At 51.5% G+C, this 21,426-nt stretch overlaps 1 protein-coding gene across 3 annotated transcripts in view; it reads left to right on the top strand.

Annotated features, from left to right (window-relative positions):
• The first annotated feature begins 495 nt into the window (after positions 1-495).
• The window catches only part of Zbtb16 (zinc finger and BTB domain containing 16), a 187,770-nt gene continuing 166,839 nt past the window's right edge, over positions 496-21,426 (top strand). The window contains 2 exon segments of one of the 3 annotated variants that reach the window (NM_001013181.1): positions 496-566; positions 3,536-4,892. In NM_001013181.1, the coding sequence (NP_001013199.1) occupies positions 3,625-4,892 (1,268 nt within the window). In that variant the 5' untranslated portion in view covers positions 496-566; positions 3,536-3,624. 3 annotated transcript variants of the gene reach the window in all.

Raw genomic sequence — 21,426 nt, 5'->3', positions numbered from 1 at the left:
ACCCCTTGGGGGTTGCCAGATCCTCTGCGGCTCCTCTTCCTTGCAACCTTTTGCCCTCTCCACCTAGCCACGGGCAACAGCCGCTGGCGCCGGGGCAGCAGCTAGATGTCAGGAGAAGCCCGGAGCGCCGAGCGCTGGGAAGGGAGGGGAGCGCCCGGGAAGGGAGGGCAGGGCTGGGAGCGCGCACGGGCTCAGCCAGGGCGGGGGTGGGGCGGGGTGGGCGGGCCAGGGCCGGCCAGGGGGAGGGGAGGGGGCAGCTGTGGGCAGGGAGCCGGGCTCGGCCGCCAGCACTAAAGATGGAGAGGCGCCGGGGCCTCGTAGGGGAGGGGGCTCGGCGTTGACGTGGGACGCGGCGGAGGCGCCGCAGCCGGTGGTGATTTGCTAACCTAGCGGCAGAGAGGAGTTAAGGGTGATGAGAGCGGGTACTGCGAACTGCCGGGCGATGCCGCCGCTGCCGCCGTGAGATCCGGAGCAACAGTTCCCCAGCAACACCCCTTCCCCGATCCAGGCACACCCCTAACCCCCCAGGCACGCACACCCACCCCAAGCTCCCGGCTCTGCAAGCGGTAAGTGTATGTGTGTAGGGAACCCGGGAAGGACTCGCACCGCCCAGCGACCGCCTCCCGCCAGGCGCCCTGGGGCGGGAGAGGTTTAGGCGGGTGGCGCTAGCTTTGGCCACTCGGCCGCTGGGCTCGTGCGGGGTTCTCTGGTTGCTGCTGCTGCTTCTGCAGCGATCGCCCGTGCCGGTTGGGGGTCAGCTAGAAAGCGGAGCCGAGGCTGTCAGCTCGGGCGCAGCTGCCTCACCAACCTTCCTCCTCCGGGCACGGTCCGGTCCGGGTGAGAGGTGGCAGGCCGGGAGGTCTGCCAGGGCTGCGGGAGCGTATAGTCGGGGACTGGGTGTCTTTGTACAGGCAAGGGCTGGCGGAGGAGCAGAGAGCCTGTGGGTGCTCATATGTATGCGGACCGGTGCGCTTGGCGTGAGCTAGGATTGTGTCTTATTTATTTGTGTTTATTCGCTGGCGGGCTGGGGAGCTGGAACCGGAGGAAGCGAGGAGTGAACCTGGAGGGCGGGTGGGAGGGGACTGGTACCCGCTCGGGTTTTGTTTTCTTTAGAGAAAACGTGGTGGGATTTTTCTTCTTCTTGATTGGACTTGATGCCCCCTTTTAAGGAGAGAGGGAAGCTTCGGAGAGACTCTGGCGCTCCGGGTCCTCCTCGGCTCTCGGTGGGAACAGCCCGTGGAGCCGGAGCTCGCTGTGCGCTCCCGGCCGCGCACGGTGGGTTCCCGGCTCTGCACCTGATGCATTCGGAATGTCTTTCCCACCCTGGCGCGCTGCAAGCTTGCCCAGCCCCTCGCACGCTCCCGCACGCGCTCGAAATGCGCACGATCCTGGCAGCCTGCGGACCCCACCGGAATGCACAGACGCGCACCGCTGCAACCAGCTCGCCTCCTCCCCGCCACGCTCCCAGCGTGTCTGACTCGGGCACGCCGGCAGCTGGTGCGGGAGGCCGGGGACCCTGCTGGTGGCTTCCCAGGGATCTCGATCCTGGGTGGAAGGTGGAGGACCCAGAGATCTCTTCTCGCTTGGCCTCCCACCACTTGCCTCGGGGCTTTTTGTGCTTCCTTTTCTCCCCCGGGGGGTTGCGCCGTCCGGCCGGCCTAGCAGCGGCGTCCAGCCGGCTCGGACATTCTCCTTTCCCGGGTCTCTTTCGCTTTCCTCCTTTTTTCAGCTCCGATCCCTTTCTTCCAGGCACCTGACTCCCGGGGAAAAGTTGCTTTTCCAAGTTTGCCAAAGTCCTCTGCAAGTCTAGGCGGGGGTCTCTGGGAACAAGGGGTGTGTTGCGCCATCGATCCTTGGAGCTCTGTGGCGGGTTAGCGCTGGCTTTGCCCAGAGTCGGCTGACCGCTGCACCTAGCGACAGTCGGATCGGGTGCGGAGCTGCGGGTTAGGGAGAGGGCACCTTGATTTCCCTTAAGGCTCAAAAGGCTCCTTTGGAGGAAGGTATTTGGCAGAGAACCTTCTTTATTTCGGCTTCTCTCCCTTAGTTCTTGAATCTCTGATCTCTCCCGAAAGCACACCATGTTCAAGAAGCTTTTGACGAATGAATATCTCACCACTGTTGATGCCCTCCGTTTCTACTTTGGGGTGGGCAGTAAGAGTGGCCAGCCAGTACTGTTAACTCTTTCTGCATGAGTTTTGCGTCTAAGGGTCCTTAAGACTCTCGTTGAGGGTGAAGGCATGCTCTATGAAGAGTGCGTGAGAAGCCTAGCTCTCTCCACCCTCTCTCCCCAGGCTGTGTGAAATGTTGGCTGCAGACAGAGGTTGAGACCTTATCCCGTTAGGTCTTTCTGCCCATGTCTCAATGGCTGTTCAAAGTCGAGAGCCTCTCAGTCATCTAGAATACACTCTGGGAGAGGCCTTTGTGTCTCAGCTCTGTCTTCCCTTCTTTCTGGGCTTAACTCACGCCAGAGATGCTGGTGCCAATGTCACTTACAGAACCATATTCAGTGTCAGTTTTTCTCCTTGTCACTGGGCTTGCCAACACCTGGGAGGCATCCAGTCTGGTGTGAACCCTCAAGGCTGTTGGGAACATAGCCTCCTATGATGTTCTCTGCTTTCTCATCTTAGAGCGTTCTGTCCATTGGTGCCTTGTGGGCCAGAGGTAAAAGAGGGGGTTGTAGCATCTTGTATAATTGTATGTAGATGTGGGTGAGCGAACACACACACACACACACACACACACACACACACACATCTCTTGGACACATACAGCAACTTTGAGGAACTTGTAGTTAGAAATGACTTAAGCTAGAATGTGATGTGGTAGGGGTGGGGTGGGGGTGTGTGTGGTGGGGTGTGTTTGTCCCAGCCTAAGAAATGGGTCTGCCAATCCTTTGCAGCCCTGACCAGAGTGCAAGGACAAAGGCTGTAGAAGTCACTGATGATGGAGAGGAGATGTGTCTGGGATGACTAGGAGAGGACAACCCCATTGCCTGCAGATAGGAGACCAACTATCATGTTTAGTAGCCAGTGCTGGCAGGCTCTGGTTGTCTCCTAAGGCCGTCTCAGTGAGCGAGAACTAGAAAGCCATTGAGGATGAGGGTTTGCCAATAGGGGGTGAGCGGTAAGACTGAATGCTTAGGTTGACTAAGGGGAGGGGTTGAAAACTCCTTAATTTTAAGTAAGTTTGTGAGCCTCATGTTGGACACTGGTCTTACACAGGAAGGCTCTGCTCTCAGGCTTAAAGAATGGCTAGGATTCAATGCACTTTATCCAATGCACTGCTTCAGAGCACTGGGGAGGGGGAGGAAGTGTGTGGGGAAGCGTAAACCTTCTTTTTCCTCTCAGCAGCCTGGGCCTGTTGGAAAGGATGGTCGGTCATACATTTCTAGGAAGCCCGCTCCCCTTCTGTTAACACCCCCACCCACAGCCTTTCTGGAGTGGAGGCATACTGTAGTGTTTGGATTTTTATTATCAGGGACGCTGGGGAAGTTGTCACTTGCTCACCCCTTTTGTTCTTCTCTTCCCTTCTCCAGACCCCTCTGCTGGCCCCGAAGCCCACCCTGCCCCACCTTGCAGAGCAGAGAAGGAAAGAGAGCCCCATGCCTGAGCCCAGGGGAGCATCATGGATCTGACAAAGATGGGTATGATCCAACTGCAGAACCCTAGCCACCCCACGGGGCTGCTGTGCAAGGCCAATCAGATGCGACTGGCCGGGACTTTGTGCGATGTGGTCATCATGGTGGACAGTCAGGAGTTCCATGCCCACCGGACGGTGCTAGCCTGCACCAGCAAGATGTTTGAGATCCTCTTCCACCGGAACAGCCAGCACTACACCCTGGACTTCCTCTCGCCGAAAACCTTCCAGCAGATCCTCGAGTATGCCTACACAGCCACACTGCAAGCCAAAGCAGAGGACCTGGATGACCTGCTGTACGCAGCTGAGATCCTAGAGATCGAGTACCTGGAGGAGCAGTGCCTGAAGATCCTGGAGACCATCCAAGCATCTGATGACAATGACACAGAAGCCACCATGGCCGACGGTGGGGGCGAAGAAGAAGAGGACCGTAAGGCTCGATACCTCAAGAACATCTTCATCTCGAAGCATTCCGGCGAGGAGAGCGGCTATGCCAATGTGGCTGGACAGAGCCTCCCTGGGCCCATGGTAGACCAGAGCCCCTCGGTCTCCACCTCTTTTGGTCTCTCAGCCATGAGTCCTACCAAGGCAGCAGTGGACAGTTTGATGAGCATAGGACAGTCACTCCTGCAAGGAGCTCTTCAGCCACCTGCAGGGCCTGAGGAACCCACACTGGCAGGGGGTGGGCGGCACCCTGGGGTGGCTGAGGTGCATATGGAGATGATGCAGGTAGATGAAGCCCCCGGCCAGGACAGCCCTGGGGCAGCTGAGTCTAGCGTCTCAGGAGGGATGGGGGACAAGCTTGAAGAGAGGAGCAAAGAGGGGCCTGGGACCCCCACTAGAGGCAGTGTCATCACCAGTGCTAGGGAGCTGCACTATGGGAGAGAGGAGAGTGGTGAGCAGCTCTCACCCCCTGTTGAAGCTGGCCAGGGACCCCCTGGACGACAGGAGTCCCTGGCACCACCAGTGGAGAAGCATTTGGGCATCTACTCAGTGTTGCCCAACCACAAGGCCGATGCCGTGTTGAGCATGCCGTCTTCAGTGACATCTGGTCTCCATGTGCAACCTGCCCTGGCAGTCTCCATGGACTTCAGCACCTATGGGGGTCTGCTGCCTCAGGGCTTCATCCAGAGGGAGCTGTTCAGCAAGCTAGGTGAGCTGGCCGTGGGCATGAAGGCGGAGAGCCGTCCTCTCGGGGAGCAGTGCAGTGTGTGTGGGGTCGAACTTCCGGACAACGAGGCCGTGGAGCAGCACAGGTAAGCCCCTGCCCAGGCTCATCCTGAATCTGGGGACCTGACTCCTTTGTGCTCCTCAAAGAACCACACCAAACCATTCTTGGCAGTACTGAGGCATAGGAAGGCACAGTTATTTTCAGAGGACGGCAAAAAGAAATGGCGTCAATGCGTAACATCAGGGAACACATGGGCTCAGCCTGTAGGCCCCCCTTTCCATTTTGCTTTTGGGCTTCCATCTGGTTTTCCTGTGGTTTGGTCTACGCTTTTGTTTTGCCCAGAGTGACTGTTTAATAATAAAGTGGTGAGAAAAAGGGCAGGAAGTAGAGTTCAGGCAGAGAGTCTCCTCTGGCCTGGATCAAGCCATGTTATCTGCACAAACTATGCCAGCTTTTCTTTTCCCCATTGGGCATAGTTTTGTGCATTGGTAGGCTAATGTCCACAGCAGGGAAGCAGGGGTTGGGTGTTGTTTAAGTCCTATTTGTACCTATAGGTCTCAAATGTCTCTTCAAATGTGGCAGACACATTGTGAGGCAGAGAAAGCTTTCCTTAAATTCAAGAAGGACTCATGCAGGAGTTTTGGTCTTACAGCCAGTATACTCAAGTCTCTTCTCATCCCATCTCTTATCACAAGGGCTAGCCTTGGCTGCCCTCTGGCTTCTGGTTTCATCTTTGCACACCCCCCTTTCCACTTTTGAGTCCTTGTGATCTACTTGGTTCAGGACCAATGCTTTCCCTGCAATTGTACCTTTTTTACTAATACACAGGAAAAATGCTGGGGCCGAGTCCTGTCAAGGCAGAAAGGTTCAAAGTAAGACTTCTTGTGCATTATGGTTCCTTGTAGCCCTCCAGTGAAGAGGAGGATCCTTCCAGTACAGCAGGTCGGGGAGCACTGACCGGTGTTCTTAAGAGAGGGAGACAATAGTGGGTTTGCCTTCTCTGTTTGCCAAGAACTACAAACCCATTGCTGTAACCTGCAAGCCAGTCATTTTCTCCCCTCTTCCCTGAGTCTGACCAACTGTGCCCACAAATCCGGTTTTCTGTTGTTACGGATGCTAACTCTTTTTGCACAGCTTGCGGCTGGCTGATTTGCTGATCTTGGGTGGATTTTCCACTTTTGCATGCACTCTTTCTCTCCCTCCTCCATTCCTGTTGCTCATTTAGGTGGGGGGACTTGAGGGGGTGGGAGATCTGTATGATCACCTCTAGCCGCAACTTTTCTCCGAAGTGTCCTGATCGGCTGAGCTGTACCTCATGGAAAATGGCACTCAGCTAAAAAAGTAACCATCCCCCCACCCCCGAGAATACAGACAATAACAACCGCGGCGGATATGTCGTCTTCTTAGTACTTGATCTGCTCAGAAAATAGGCTGATGAAATGGTGCTTGTTTTTCCTTACGCTTTCGAGAGGAAACCCCCTCTGAACCTTGACCAGACAGGTCTGTCATCTTCTGCGGATGTGAACGTGCTGTGAAAAGTGGGGTATGGTGGAAAGTCACTTTTTAGGGTCAGTTTTTGGGTGTGTGTGGGGGAGGGCCTAGAGAGAGAGAGAGAGAGAGAGAGAGAGAAAGAGAGAGAGAGAGAGCGAACGAGCTCTGTTGGTCATGCGCTTGCTATGCAAGCGTGAGGACCTGAGTTTGGGTCCCAAGCACACAGGTAAAAAGCCATGCACAGCAGCAGAAAAGCCAAGTTCAGCAAAATGCAGCTGCAGTCATAGCTTAGGGGAGGCAGAGATAGACTGGAATTCTGGACACTTAGCAGAGTCAAATCCATAAGCTCTAGGAGCAACAAGAGATCTCATCTTAATTTTTTTTTTTTTAAAGAAACAGAACGATTGAAGAAGACGCTTAATGTGATTTCTGGCTCCCATGAGCACACACATGCGCTCACAAATAACGTGGTTTTTTTTTTTTTTTTGTCTATTTTTTTTTTTTTAAAGAAAGCTTAACCTACCTGCTTGAGACAAGGTCTCATCACATAGCCCTAGCTAGCCTGGAACTGGCTGTGTAGACCAGGCTAGTCTTGAATGCACAGAGACCCACCTATTTCTGTCCCCCAAGTACTGGGGATAAAGTTGTGTACCACAGGCCTGGCCTTTTTCTGGGTCTTAAATCTCCCAAGCCTTCCTTACAGAACCAAGAATTTTCACTGAGTCTATGTACATAGTTTTCTTTGTCCTCAAGAGGGCCACAAAAGAGATAACTGTCCTGAGAGTTCTGGGTTCTCACATGAGGAGGGTCCCAGTGGAAAGAAACGATGGTTGGCTGAGCTGTATCTGAGCTGCTCTGGGCAGGGGTGAGCGTCTGTAGCTGTTCTTCGAGCTTCCTAAGCTCAGTTTAAGGGTTGAAGTGACATCTAGAGTCACTGGGGCTGTGGCCACCATCCAGTCACCGTGAAGGTGAAGAACTACCTTTGTGCCTTTCATTTTATTCTTGTATCTCACTGTTGGCTCTGAGCTCTCGTGTGGGGTTCCAAGCATTCTTATCTATGGGAGCCTGTGTAAGGTGATGTAGACTATTTCCCTGTTCTCACAAGCTTGTAACAATGAGGCTCGATTCTGGAGTTCTTGCTGCCACACCATGTGCTTTTGACTGAGGGTGAACGTGAGTCCTTCATCCTGAGCAGCTAGATGGGGGCCAGACCCCTCTGTGATAAGCTACAAGGTCTGAGGACATGAAGAGAGGGAGAAGGTATTTCTCTGCATGCGCAGCCCTGGCTACTCCTACATAGATGTACTTCGTGGGAGGCCTTTGCCATCCTCCCTCCAGGCACCAGAATTGATGTACCACCTCCCCATTTCCCACCGTTCTGTATATCACCCCCTCCCACCTATCATCAATCCGAGGAATGTTTGGTGGAAGAATAGTCATCACAGCCACAAGAGCAAACAGCAAGGCAAGATTGAAAAATCAGATGCCAGGAAGCCATGGGATTGGCCAGGATCCTAGCAGGAAGGTCTATGATAGGCTACCGTCCGAAAGGTTCATTTTATTTTAAGCCATCAGGTTAGAGGGTTGGTGCAGATGAAGCGTCTGGCATTTAGTCTTGCCCTGGGGAAGAAGAAAGGGCAGAGTACAGAGAAGCAAGGCAGGAATGCGGTTGTTGGTTATTGAATTACTTCCATAGGTTTCTCCATAACTTGATCCCAACCTGGGGTGGCCCGAGGGGAGCATCTCTTGGCTGGACAGAGAATGGTAATGAAACTTTGGGGGGTTGGGTGTCACGATCCTTGTATCAAATGGTAGGATATCGAAGACACATGGATGGATGGATGGATGGATGGATGGATGGATGGATGGATGGATGAATGAATGGATGGACCGATGGAAGGAAGGACCAGACAGAGACACCACTTGGATGAATCAGGTGGACTTCTTTAACTGACAGAACTTGGGAGGAAGCTAGCCAGTGAGACACAATAATAAAAGGACAGTGTCTAGAGAAGGAGCCCTGTCAGGCTTCTGGAAGGTGGGACTCTCCTGTCTTTTTGTCCTCTGAAAAACTGGAGCAGTTTTATGCCTGCGGGGGGGGGGTGTCTGGATGTGGTCTAGGATCCAGCTCACCTGAATCAGACACTCCTGACACTTCCTAGCCTTCCACAGTTGTCAGTAACATTACACGAGCAGCAGAGTTGACCCTTGTGGAGATGCAGTTCTCATTTATGGCTGTGTCTGCCCAACTCCCAGGACAGTTTTTTTTTTTCCTTTTCTTTTTTTCAGAGCTGGGGACCAAACCCAGGGCCTTGAAGCGCTCTACCACTGAGCTAAATCCCCAACCCCTCCCAGGACAGTTTTTAATTGCAGTCAGGCTCCTTGGTACTGTAGAATCAGAGTGAGGGCTGGGTCTTCTATAGGATTCTCTGCCATATCAAATACTGACCAGCCCTCACCTCAGGTCAGTTCGATGGCTCTGCCACTCTTCTTTAGTTCTGGAAAGGAGGTTCAGGCACCAAGGGATGGTCTTGGCTGGCTCCCCAAACCCACCTGTGGCAGAGCCCTTCCTCAAAGCTTCCTGGTGCCAGCTTTAGAACACACGAGCCATGTTCTCACCCATCTCAACTGAGATGTTGGCTCCATTTGCCCAGCTTGTCCTCTCACGTGGCAGACACTCTGCTTTCAGTGAGGGGTTATGCAGAGAGCCGTATGGCCATTAACAATTTGTTTTGAGAGAAGATCTAGGGTACCCAGTTAGCTTTGAACTCTGTATATCTGAGGATGACCTTTTCTGAGCGAACGATCCTCCTGCTTCTATCTTCTGAATGCTGGGAGTCTCAGGTGTGCACCAGTTTTAGGTGGTGCTGAGGGTCAGACCCAGGACTTTGTGTGTGCTAGGAAGGAGCTCTAGAGACTGAACAAACCTCCCTCCCTCCCTCCCTCCCTGCCTCCCTCCCTCCCTCCCTCCCTCCCTCCACCCCTCCCTCCTCACACTCTAGCCCACAGTGGCCTTTGAACTCCTGGTGGTCCTGCCACAGCATCCCAAGTGTGAGATCTGAAGTTGGGGCTACCATGCCTGACTTCCAGGCACCTCTGAGGTGGCACCAAGTTCTGTCTGGAACAAGGTAAAACGGCGGAGAGCCACAGCAGCCACATTAATAATGCCCACGACGCGATCCCGATCCGCTGTGATGCTCTATCTTTGCAGAGCACATTGACAGACTTTCTCCCCAACCCTTCTGAAGGAGGGGGGTGGGGCTGACAATCCCGGCTCTGTGATTACAAAGTGGGAGAAGCTCTGAAAGCTAAAAGGTTTTGTGTAACTTTGCAGCTAACTCATTTAGTGGCAAAAGCTGATGTGCGGCTATATTTATCCTGCTTTATTTTGAATATTCATATGTTTTGCTGCAAAAATATTAATGTGTTTGATTACAGAGTGCTGCCCTAGATGCCACTGGAGCTGGTAAACACAGGTCCCAATAAGCCTAACATCTGCACAGTTCTGATTTCTGAAGCACCCAGGGGGTTTGGGTACGGGCTCCCGGGCCAATATCAAGCCCCCTCCCCCCACCTTAAAGATCAGGAAAGATTTGAAGCAAGGGAGTGACTCGCTGATGGTCACACAGCTATAAATGGTGAAGGCCAGGCCCCTGCTTGCCATCTAGTTCGTGAGCCTTGGGCACACTGCGGCAGTCCTTATAAGCACATGGACAGTGCTGTTCTGGTTCAGCTCCATCTGACCTAGTCTTCAGGTACCAGCACCATCCCTAAACTGCCAGGGTTGGAGGCTTCAGCCATCTTCCTTGACGTCAGTTCTAAAGGTCAGGTGTCTCCAGGCTTTGCCTAGTAGCTATTTACAGCCACTATGTCATTCACAGATTTGCCTCAATCCTATTCAGATGAGTTCCGTTTCCAGGAAGCATCCTTTGTGGGGGTGATGAATGATTCTGTTCCTAACTTCCTGGGCTCCTGGTCTTTTGGAGAGGTGTGAGACTGTGTGAGGAAGTAAGGTGGTTTGCCAGGGTATGTCCAGCTGCTTTGGAGGCCAGGGCTCTGAGTTACTTGTGTTGTGGCCCCCTGTCCATCCTGGGCTTGCTTTCTAAGAGCACTTTGTTGGTTAGTTGTATTTTATTCCATGGTTTTGGAATCCTCGTTATGGGATCAGACAGCCAAGATAGGATCAGTTTGATTTCCGTCTGTCTGCATTGACTTGTGTTTTTGGGATGGGATGGGATGGGATGGGATGGGATGGATAGATGGATGGATGGATGGATGGATGGATGGATGGATGGATGGATGGATTTATTTATTTATTTATTTATTTATTTATTTATTTGAGACAGAGTCTCACTATACAACCTTGGCTGTCCTGGAACTCACTATGTAGACCAGGCTGGCCTTGAACTCACAGAGATGTGCCTGCCTCTGCCTCCTAAATTAGGGGATTAAAAGTGCACACCACCATGCCCAGCTTGTTGGCTTGTGTAATTTTTTTTTTTTTCACTTTTTAAACCTGCTCAGGGTTACTGAGTTAGATGAGATCTGGAATGAACTCTTGACTTCCACAGACCTGCACGTTGTAGGAAAATCCTAATGACTCTTTAAAGCGGAATTATCCCGAATGGCTAAACTCAGACTCCACTTTGGATTTCTTGCTAATTTGGAAGAAAATCATTTCTAGTTGCTGCGTGCCTGGGCCTGTGTTTGTGTGTGCGGGTGAGCCTGTGTGTGTGTGTGTGTGTGTGTGTGTGTGTGTGTGTGTGCGTGCGTGCGTGCGTGCGTGCGTGTGTGTGTGTGTGCGCGTGTGCACGAGATGATTTTAAAACATACTTCTGAGAATTAAAGCATAAGATTTGAGAGTCTTGCCAAATGAGGGTGAGAGGTGAGGAGAGGTTCTCGAATGTTCCACAGTAACTAAGAGTTCTGTTTGGCATCTTAGGCAAAGCGCGTGGCTCTGCCATCGTTATTTCGGTAGAGCGTCTGCCTCCGACCCCCTGTCTTACACATAGTGAATGTGCTTGTATTGACTCTGTCACAAGGCTGATTTTATCACGTACTGGCTGTGTGATTGGGGCTGCGGTGGTTAACCTCCCCAGGCCTGTCTGTTCATTTGTAAAATGGGAATAACAGGACCCACTCAGGGGGTCATTATAAGGGGTGACGTGTAAATATTTGCCACGCATGGAAACGCACAATGCATGCGCTCCGTAGGTGTCAGCCATTTGGTAGCCATTGCTATTGTGCAGAAGGACAAGCCTGCAGTACAGGTTCACGGCGTGCTATGTCATTCAACCCCTGCTTCCCAGAGACATTGCTCTCCGGTATGGCCTGTCTATGCCTTCAGCATTGTAAAACTGCTGTGGTGAGTGTGTGTGTTGGGGTGGTGACTGACTGCATGCACCTCTTGGCTTTCCTGGGAAGTCGATGGATGCACCCTGGCGTCCGGGTACACTTTGTCCCATTGACCCAGGGCCTCGTGACTCATGCCAGTTCTTTAAACGTAGCTGGGCAGTGCTGCTGCTGTCAGCCCTACATGCAGAGCACAGAGGTGGTGTCTACTCTGCATGCTCAGGGCTGTGTGTGGGGCTCTGTGGTGCAGGGGCAGTTGGCACAGGGACTACCTTACTGCGGGCAATCATGGGCTGGTCTCACATTGAACGCTAAGGGCTGGGAGCTCTCTCCCTAGGCATCCTTCCCATAGTGGTTCAGGGACAGCTTTCAATGTCACATGTCAGCTTCTGGGCTAAGTGCTCTGGTTAGCTCCTAGCTGGCCTGTTAGGGGGTTGTTAGTTTTACATTCCTGAGGGCCAAGGAAAGCCCAAGAGGTTAGTGGACTTGTCTGTGGTAAGCAGGGAAGGATACCAGGACTCATTTTCCCTAAAGCTGAGGGAGCTGCTCTGGCTTCTCATGTCTCCTGGTCACTTCAGAGGCCAGTCACCTGCAAATGCAGTAGTCAACAGGTGTTCAGGGGGCCAGACCACACAGATCCAGGAAGCCCCGAGTCACGGCTTATGGACAGAGCGACTGGCCTCTAGCTTTTTATTTATGCTGACTAGAAAAACAGAAAAACCAGAACAGGGAGGGGAAAAGAAACCCATTTTCGAAAATAAAAATTCCGCATTGTTAATTCCACGCCAGTAGAATCAGAAATCCCCCCCTTTTACTGTTTCCCCTTAAAAGCCCCTGTGTTCTTATGATGCTGGCTCAGTCTGAAAACAGCTATGCTTGGGTTTTGCCTATGCGAAGCTTAACTCTGCAGCTGTGGGGAGGGGCTCTGGCCCTTTCTTGTCAGCATGGAAACTTCGGCTAAAACTCCCCCAAATCCTGTTTGAATCTCAGTTCTGAACTCACGTTCCACTCTGACCCTGAGGCCCGAGTGTCTACAATGTGCACAGATTGAGTTGAGCATTACCAGAGGAAGCATCCAAGTTAGGTAAGAGGAAGGACTTCCTGAAACAGCAGGGCACTGCTGGGGGGATTTCTAAAAGACCTGGTTTCCGATATTTTGGTGAAGAGGTAAAAACTCTAGTCCTGTCTTAAGTTCTTTTCAGCCCATAGGAGTCCCCAGTCTTGGTAAAGATATGCAGCACATCCATCGGACCTGCTAAAAATAAGACCCACCCTCCATCAAACTGTGGTCTTTACACAGGACGGGGCGGTAATATGCAGAAGCAAAGAGTGAGTTAACTGGTAGCAGCAGGCATGGAGTCGGGAGTAGCCTATGTACCTTCCACTTCCCTTGTGACCCCAGCCTGATAGGAGAGCCACTGAGCCCCTTGTCATCCTCTTCTGGGCTAAGTGGATTAGCTGAGGGTTGTGATCTCAGTGCCATTAGGACTGTTGGCACGACCCTCCTTGCCACCATGGGAAGCAGATCTGGCCCTAACGTAATGGCCCTCTGGGCAATCCATCAAGCCCAGAGTACGGAGGGGAAGCATTACTAGTGTTAATTTGGGGGAGTCTTTTATGGTGACTGGGAAAGAAATGGAAGGATGGTTGGGAATTTATTTATTTAAGTCATTCAGCAGGTTAGCGGCTGCCAGGGGTCTACGGAGGCCACCCCCTCCCCCATTTCTTCAAGGAAGGCCCCTCCTTAATCCCTGAAGCCCGGGCCTGATTACTTCCAGAGTTGGAGCCAGGACTTAGCAGGCTCTTGTTTCTCGCTGAGGTGCCTTATTAGGAGCACCTGGCATCATAAGCCTCTAATGGGAACCAGCGTTTTCCTCCTGCGTGACCGGTGACAAGTCGCCCTGTCAGCCGGAGCTCGGCCGTGCGAGGAAGTTCTTATTAGCTTTATGGTCAGGAGGGCTTGTCCTGTTCAGGAAATGAATGTTGCTGCTAAAGGTCCTCCACCCTGACCCCGGCGGTGTAACCTGTGCGGGCCTGGGAGACCCACTCAGGATGCTTGGGACTGTAGCCTCTCTCTGGTTCTCGTCATATGTAAAGAGGAGATCATTGTGGTGTGGTGCAGCCTTGAACTTTTGATTTATGCACTGAGGGTAACTTAACTCTTTCTGAGCCTGGAGGGCTATGCAATAATAAGACCCAGGATGCATACCCAGGCATGTGTGAGCCCTTGTATGTGGGTGCATGCATGTTCTGTGTGTGTGTGCGCACGTGTATGTTTGTGCACCTGTGTGCATGTGTGAGTGCATGGCTGTGAGTGTGCACTTCTGTGTGTGTGCACCTGTGTGTAGTTGGGAAAGAAGACATATGGCATATCGGTGGGCTGTGGATGGGAGGAGTGTTTTTATCAATGAGAGGAGTGTTTTAGGGTCTTTGTCTGTCTGTCTCTGTCTCTCCCTGTTCCGTCCTTTTCCCCCTAGATTTCCTACAATGGTTGGCTGCATAGTGAGTGGTGAGTGGAGAGAACATGGTGTCTGGAAACAAAGATGGGCTCTTGTAGAAGCTGTGTGGACAGGGCAGGGTTCCCAGCCAGATGCATCTGGGTCAGCAGGAGGAAATTAGGAGCGTGCCTCTTGGCATGGTGGTATCTGGTCAGTGGGATCATGGAGCAAACAACAGACACATAGCCCAGTGCAGGTGCTCACTGGCCCAGGATTGTTGGTTTGAAAGGACACGCACCTCTCTTTAATGTCTCCTTCATGAAGTCAGATTAATAGAGTTAAAGAATAGTGTGTGTGTGTGTTTCTTTCAGTACATCAAATGTTCTCTCTTCCACCCCCTCATAGCTCTAAGTCCTTAAAAGCAAGGCCTCTCTGGTTGTCACATGGCCCCCCATGCCTGAGGGAATGTTTCTAAATGTGATTTTTTTTTTTTTTTTTTTTTTTTTTTTTGCCAAGAACAGTGGCGTCTGACCTCATTCTTAAGGGAAACTTTCTGCCTGCTTCGTTTTGAGAAAAAGATGTTTGTGAGTCTTCTGGCCAATGGATGCTCTACTTGGTCGCTGCTGGTTTAAAGTCCTCTGGTGACAAAGGAATACTGCACCTTGAGGGGAGCCCGTGGAGTGTGGCCTAGGAAAGAGGGGTCAGCGCAGGGGGAAAACCTCTTTGGGAACTTTACAGATCTGTCTCTGTGTTTGTAGCATGGTTGACAGAGGCTCCCAGAAAAATACAAATAAGTGCTTTTCAAATTGTGGGGTTGGGGACAAAGAGAAGTGACACATCGGTCAGCCAAGTTGAGCCCACTAAGCCCAGCGTTTTGAGGCTGAGGCATAAGCCCACACACTGGAAGCAAACTGTTAACTTCCTCTTAGACTTTTCTTCTTCCTTTATGTAGCAAATCTGCACACATCTCGTGAGTAGTTCCTGCGCAGCTCAGGGCGGGTGAAAGGCGCAGGCCACATCAGGGATGGGAAGTGCTCAGTGCTGTCCTTTAAAACGATCTGCTAAACCAAGGCTTCACTAACATTCATGAGTCTGCCTCTCCACATCCATCCCCATGCCCCTTGGCAGAAGGGCTGAAGATGGTATTTAAAATGCAGTGGGAAGCTAAACTGAATGAATCTAAAAACACTTCTTTTCTTGAAGTCCCGTGGGGGAAAACTGACTTGGGCCTGCGATGGCTGCAGACTCCGTAGGGCTTCCAGCACAGTGAGTTTTGGGGCCACCACTCACTTTTTCATAATTCTCTTATTTTACTTTGTGTCCTGACAGCTATAAGAATGTGTTTGGTTTTTTTTTTTCCCCTCCTCCCTTTTTGCCAAGTTGCAGATAAATACCACCTCCCCCAAGCCAGATTTCGGTGGTGTGTGTGTGGGGTGCAGACCAGAACACATCTTGGCATTCCTTGTTGCAAAAGTGAAAAATATCTCTGTTTGTAGTTAATTTTAGTGGCAAGCAGATCATGTTAACTGGGTGTAATTACTTCCAGATATGGCCGAGGGTTTTGTGTGTTGAGATGAAGGGCCTGGTAAGTGCTCACTTCCTGTGTAAATTAGCCTCTTCCATTCTGTCTTTCATTCTGGCCAGCCCTGGACTGTGTCATTCTCCTGCTCCCCCCTCCCAGTCTGCAGCCCTGGGGGTGAGACTGCTTGCTCTGGCCTTCCTTCCGAGTGAAATTCTTTTGTCACTTACAGACACTTGCCTTGCTAAGTTTACACTTGGGGTGAGAAGGCCCTTGATGGTATCCTGGCTGCCTCTGTCCCCACAGATAAGTCCTGAGAGTATACCCTAGTCATGTGAATTGCTTCTTAGCGATCACATCTTGTGTGTGCGTGCTCTTGAGAGAGCATGTGCATGCACATACACACATGTGTGCACATGTATATATGAGTGTGCATATGTGTATATATGCATGCATGTGTGCCGGTCAGATGTTAGCCTTGGTTTCCTCAGGCACCCTCCACTTTCATTTTTTGGAGATAGAGTCTCTCAGCGGCATGGACCTTGCTTGATTAGGTGGTCAGATTGGTTGTCCAGCAAGCCCTAGGAGTTTGTCTGATTCTGCCTCCCCGGTGCTGGGATTATAAGGGTCCAATCACCACCCGCCCCCTTGGGTGCTTCTGCTAGAACTCAAATCCCCACGGTTGCATAGCAAGCACTCTTGTATCTGAATCATCTCATACCCCTTTATTTTTAGTGGATTTTTTTGGGTCGCCCACAACCATCTCCTTTTGGAGATCCCCTCCACCCCGTCCCATCCTGGTCTATATGTCTGACAGGGTCTCACCATGTATTTTCGGCTGCCCTAGGACTCACTGTGTAAACCAGGATAACTTCAAACTCATGCCTGCCTCTGCCTCCCGAGTGCCAGGGTTAAAGGTGTGTGCCACTATGCCCAGCAGAACCTTAATCCTTTTACTTTTCCTACCTCAGCAAACAGGGCCTGTCACAGTGGTCAGGAGTCCCTGACAGAGGAGAGGGCTTATGTGTCCCATGTAAAGCCACTAATCTTGACTGAAGAGGGGGGACCCACATATGCACAGATCCTGTCAGAAAAGGAGAAGACCTACCTGAGCTGTTTCTGCCAAGTTATCTGGGTCCCCAGGATTAGAATGGAGGAGAAGGACATTCGACTTAAGTTCTCCTAGACTCTGCTTCTGCTCGGTGGCCAGCATTCTTGGTGCTGTTTGCACAAGAGGTGACTGTTTATCGTCCTGCACTGGCTCTACTGATAACCCTTGTGGTCCCTGGAACAATCTACTAGGAACAGATGACTTGATAAGGGCCACCTTTCTCAGTGTGGGAAAATAAAACTGCGTAGGGGTCAGGTGAGGGGTGGTGCGTTAGTTAGGCACAGGGACCTGTGGAGGCTGTCAGATGGGGTGCAGTTGCGGGGAAGAACTTGAAGGAAGAGACTGTGGTTGCCTTGGGTAGCTGCGTTGATCTCGTGATGTCCCAGTTTCCTGCCCTCACCTCTTTTCCCCCTGCTTCATGGAAACATCTAGAGACTCAAGTTCGTGCTCAATCAGAGTGGGGAGGGGCGGTATTTGACCATCTTTCCCTCTTCTGGTTTTTCCTTTTCCCAGTCTTAAAAGTTATTAAAATGGTGTCCGCCTGAACTCTTGTACCTCTTGCCAATATGCTGTTCTTGCTGGAAGCATCCAGGCAAAGGACAAACTTCTGACCCTCTCACCTGGTCAATAAGCTGCCTGATGTCAAACAAAAGAGTTTGGACTGGCTGCTGAAGGCAGGGTACCCAGCTGATAGCTTTGTTTTGATATCCTTGTGGTGTTTGCAGATCACGGAGTGGGCTATTTAGAGCAGGGGGTATCTGTGGGGGCAGACTGACTGGGAAGCACAAAGTCCAAGCGATGGAGAGATAGAACAGGGCAGCCAGGCATCAGGCATTTGTGGGGGGTGGGGTGAGGGTGGGGCTGGGTTCCCTGACCAGAAGAGAGGTTTTCTGGAAGGTGGTGGCAAGCATTGATTTTCAGTCACTGTTGAGCTGGTGACAGGAATATAGTTAGTCTGCAGAGTGAGGTGTGAGGGCCGAGAAGCCAGGCACTACAACTTGCTAGCGGTGTACCTGGACAAGATGCCTAGCCTCTCTTGTCTATGGCCTTGATGACGTGTTATGTTGCAAATGCTCATCGAGGGGAAGGTGCTGGCTGAACTGGAACTCAGAATTATAGAGCTTTGAACGTTGATCTTTTGGCCCAAGGAAGGGGCCGTGACAGGAAGCAGTGAAGTTGTGACTGAATGGTGTCAGCCCTGTGCTAGCAGCCAGCAAGTTAGATCATAGGGGGATCATGGAAGAGCAGCAGGAATGTAGGGTCTTCACTTGGCCTGGGGCTAGGGCTCTGTGGATAGAGGATTGTCTCAGCTCTCTCAGAAGCCCTAGTTCAGTGGTGCATGGCTGAAGTCCTAGAAGGTGGGAGGTGGAGGAAAGAAGGGAAGAAGCTCACGCCCTACCTCAGGTTACATCGTGAGTCTGAGGCTAGCTTGGGCTACTTTAGATCTTGCCTTGAAAACGAAAACAAAATCCCTCCCCCCCAAATAAGAAACAAACAACACCCCCAAACCAAAAACAAAACCAAAAAACCCCAAACTAAAACAAACTAACCCCTCCAAAACAACAGCAAAGCAAGCAGTCAACCAAATGAAGGTGTCTTTGCAGAAAGCTGGTATTGTAAAGAGACAATGTTTACCCTAGAAGTCTCTCGAACCCAGCAAGGCTGCCCCCACCACCCCCGACAGCCATAGGACTTGAGGTCTACACTGTACTCTTTTTGCCTTGCCTTTGGGAGGGTTAACTTAGACTTTGTGTGTTGATGACCCTTGGGAATTTTGTGAGTGATGAACACTGGATCTGGAGGAGGCTCAACCTCTTTAAGTATTGACTTCACCTCCCAGCTTAGGGAGTGGAGGAGCCCTGGCCAAGACCCCTCTGATTACTACAGTGTTTCTGCATTTGTGGTTCAGCCTCTGGTCAGTTTGGGTTCCCGGGAAGTCACATTGAATCACCACCACCCCGACAGGACAGACAGCAGACAGACAGACAGACAGACAGACAGACAGACAGACACACACACACACACACACACACACACACACACACACACACCCCTGCAACTTAGGCATCACCAAATTTGGTCATAGTTGGGAAGAGTGGACTAAGATTTAACTTAAGATACCCTAAGGCAGGTACGAAGCCTGGTTTTGAATCCTGATTGCACCTTTGGTGATGGCTCCAGAAGAGTAAGGAGTGCACATGTTTGAATTCTAGGCTGGTCCCCAGCACAAACTCTATGTAGGGTCTCAGTTTCCTTTCCTAACAGTGTTATGAGGTCAGGATGGAGGGCCGTTCGCTTCCTGTCTGCCCTGGAGCCGCGGTGACAAGCAACCCCTCTGAACACACCTCAGCCTGGTTGCTCTGTCTAACTTCAGTGACTGACCCAGCAGTCCGGCTGGGCAGAGCCGGTGCTCAGCCTGTGTGCCCTCCCTTGCATTATTTATAGTAAACCCCATGAGCACAGAGTGCTAAAGCGGAAGGGTGAGTCACCCATTGAAACCATCGATGACATAAAAACAAGCAAAATGCTTACTGTGTGTTTTGTGTAGTATTTCAGGGCAGGTTGTGCTAATTTGAACACTCCTAAACTGGATCTGTGAAAGTGTGCGTGTGTGGGGGAGGGGAGGGAGTTAAGGTTCAGCCTGAGGGAAGCTGGTTACTGAAAATCTGCTTCCAGGCCTGTGCTCTGTCCTTGGCTGCCCTCAGAGCCCTCTTCAGGTTCCAGAGGAGTGCTGGCTCCCTTACTGTGGGTTGCCTGTGTCCCTGGAGGGTTAAGGAGTGGCGTCGGGGGAGGGGTTGGATTCTGCATCTCTGGCCCTGTTCTTACTTCCTGCTGAGGAAGGCACCCCCTGCTTTCTATGGACGTTGCTCCTTCATTTGGGGTGACTAAGAGTCATGAGACCATGTAAGAGTTGACAGGGTCTTTGGGGGCTTTTATTTCAAAACGTTCGATTAGGGAGGAGCTCTAGGGAGGCTCTGTGATTTGCCGAAGACCACATAGCAAGTTAGTGGCCAAACCAGGACTAGAAAGTGGATCTGTCACTCTCTGTCCCCCTTAATTCCTTCTTTACAACCCTGCCAGGAACTGCACAGGCTTGCTTCCCTCTTCCCACTGACTTGAGAACTATTTCAAACCTTTGTCACTGAGCAGGGGGCAGGTGTGTTTTGGCACTTTGGGGACTTGAGTTTGTCCCCGCCCCACCCGCAGTCTCTCTTCTGTCAGCCTGAGTTGTCAAACATCTGTCAAGTCTTTCATTGGTGAGGGGTAATATCTGTGTCGGGAGGGGTTGAGATGCCAAGACTGCTAAGACCTGGGGCTTACCCCTGAGCTCAGAAATTAAGCAGAGTTAAAAGTATTTGGAGACTCTGGGGTGGTTGTGGCGCATGCTTTTAATACCAGCACTGCAGGGCAGAAGCAGACACATCTCTGTGAATTCAGGCCTGGTCTACAGATCGAGCTCCAGGACAGCCAGGGCTACCCAGAGAAACCCTGTCTTGAAAAAACCAAAAATAAAAGTACCATGACCGTACTCGTTGGCGTCTGCGATGGAGTGGAAGGTAACGGAAGGACCACACAGGAGAGCCATGTATAGCCAGATGAGTCAGCTTCCCACTGGAGGTGCTTTGGTAAAAACTCACTGAGTTCGTTTGTGATTAACAGGGGGTGGACCTCGCAACAAAGGCGTGTGTGGGGTCTTGCTCATGGTGAGGGGCATTTCACCTGGGAACCTTACCCTGTAACTGTTGTGTGGTAAAGAGAGGCAGCCCCAGAATTCTAGGTAGGGTGACATCTGAGTGGGTTGTTGAAGGACAAGTTGAATTCAGGGTATGGTGTGGCTTTCACCTGCAATCCCAGCATTCGGGAGTTTAGATGGGAGGAGACCTGGGCTACTGTGTAAGCTACCTCGTCAAACCCAAAAGTAGGATGTGATGTTTTTGGTTTGTTTTGTCCCGAGACATGGTTCCTCCTTCCTCCGTGTAGCTCTGGATGTGATGGAACACCCTCTCTAGACCAGGTTGTCCTTGAACTCAGAGTTCCTGCCTGCCTCTGCCTCCCGGTTGCTGGATTAAAGGCGTGTACTGCCATGTCTGATATCCAAAAGTAGGGTTTAAAGATGAAAACAGAAAGTAGGAACATGTGTTCAAACCCAGGAGACAGTAGAAAATCTCTTCATCTGTCAGGGTTGGGGGGCGGTCATCCATGCTGCGGTGGGGATATGGGTTGGCATCCCTTGGGGCTGCCCTAAATGTTGGCCCAGGCCTAGAGAAGGCAGAGAATGAAGAAGCTAACAGAGGAAACCCCTGGATGCTCCATTAACCTGTGTTCAAATTGTGACCCTTGCAGACACTACGGCTGGAAGATCCCGGATACTGTGGCCAGCTTATCCCCTCAGTGAAGGATTCTGAGGGTTTCAGGTTATGTCCTTAGCCTCACCACATAGCCCAGAGAGCAGTGTCAGTCATTGTTCAATAAATGAACTGTTGGTCAGTTTGGATTATATCTTGGGGTAACTGGGAACCTTGGGAGGTGTTTTGAGAAGGGAACCTGGCTAGAACCCCACACTGATGTCGCCTCCATCGAGCGTGTCTTTTACTGTCCCTATCTTCTTTCCTATCTTGGAGAGTTGGTCTGAAAAGGAGCTTTGAGGTTGACTGATGGTCCTAGAGAGAGGTCCCCCCCCCCATGTCTCCTATCTGACACTCACCCT

This window comes from Rattus norvegicus, chromosome 8 (assembly GCF_021556685.1).
Source record: "Rattus norvegicus strain SHRSP/BbbUtx chromosome 8, alternate assembly SHRSP_T2T, whole genome shotgun sequence".
Taxonomy (NCBI): domain Eukaryota; kingdom Metazoa; phylum Chordata; class Mammalia; order Rodentia; family Muridae; genus Rattus; species Rattus norvegicus.
Note: the sequence above shows the minus strand (reverse complement) of the source record. Positions and strands in the feature narration are given on the sequence as shown.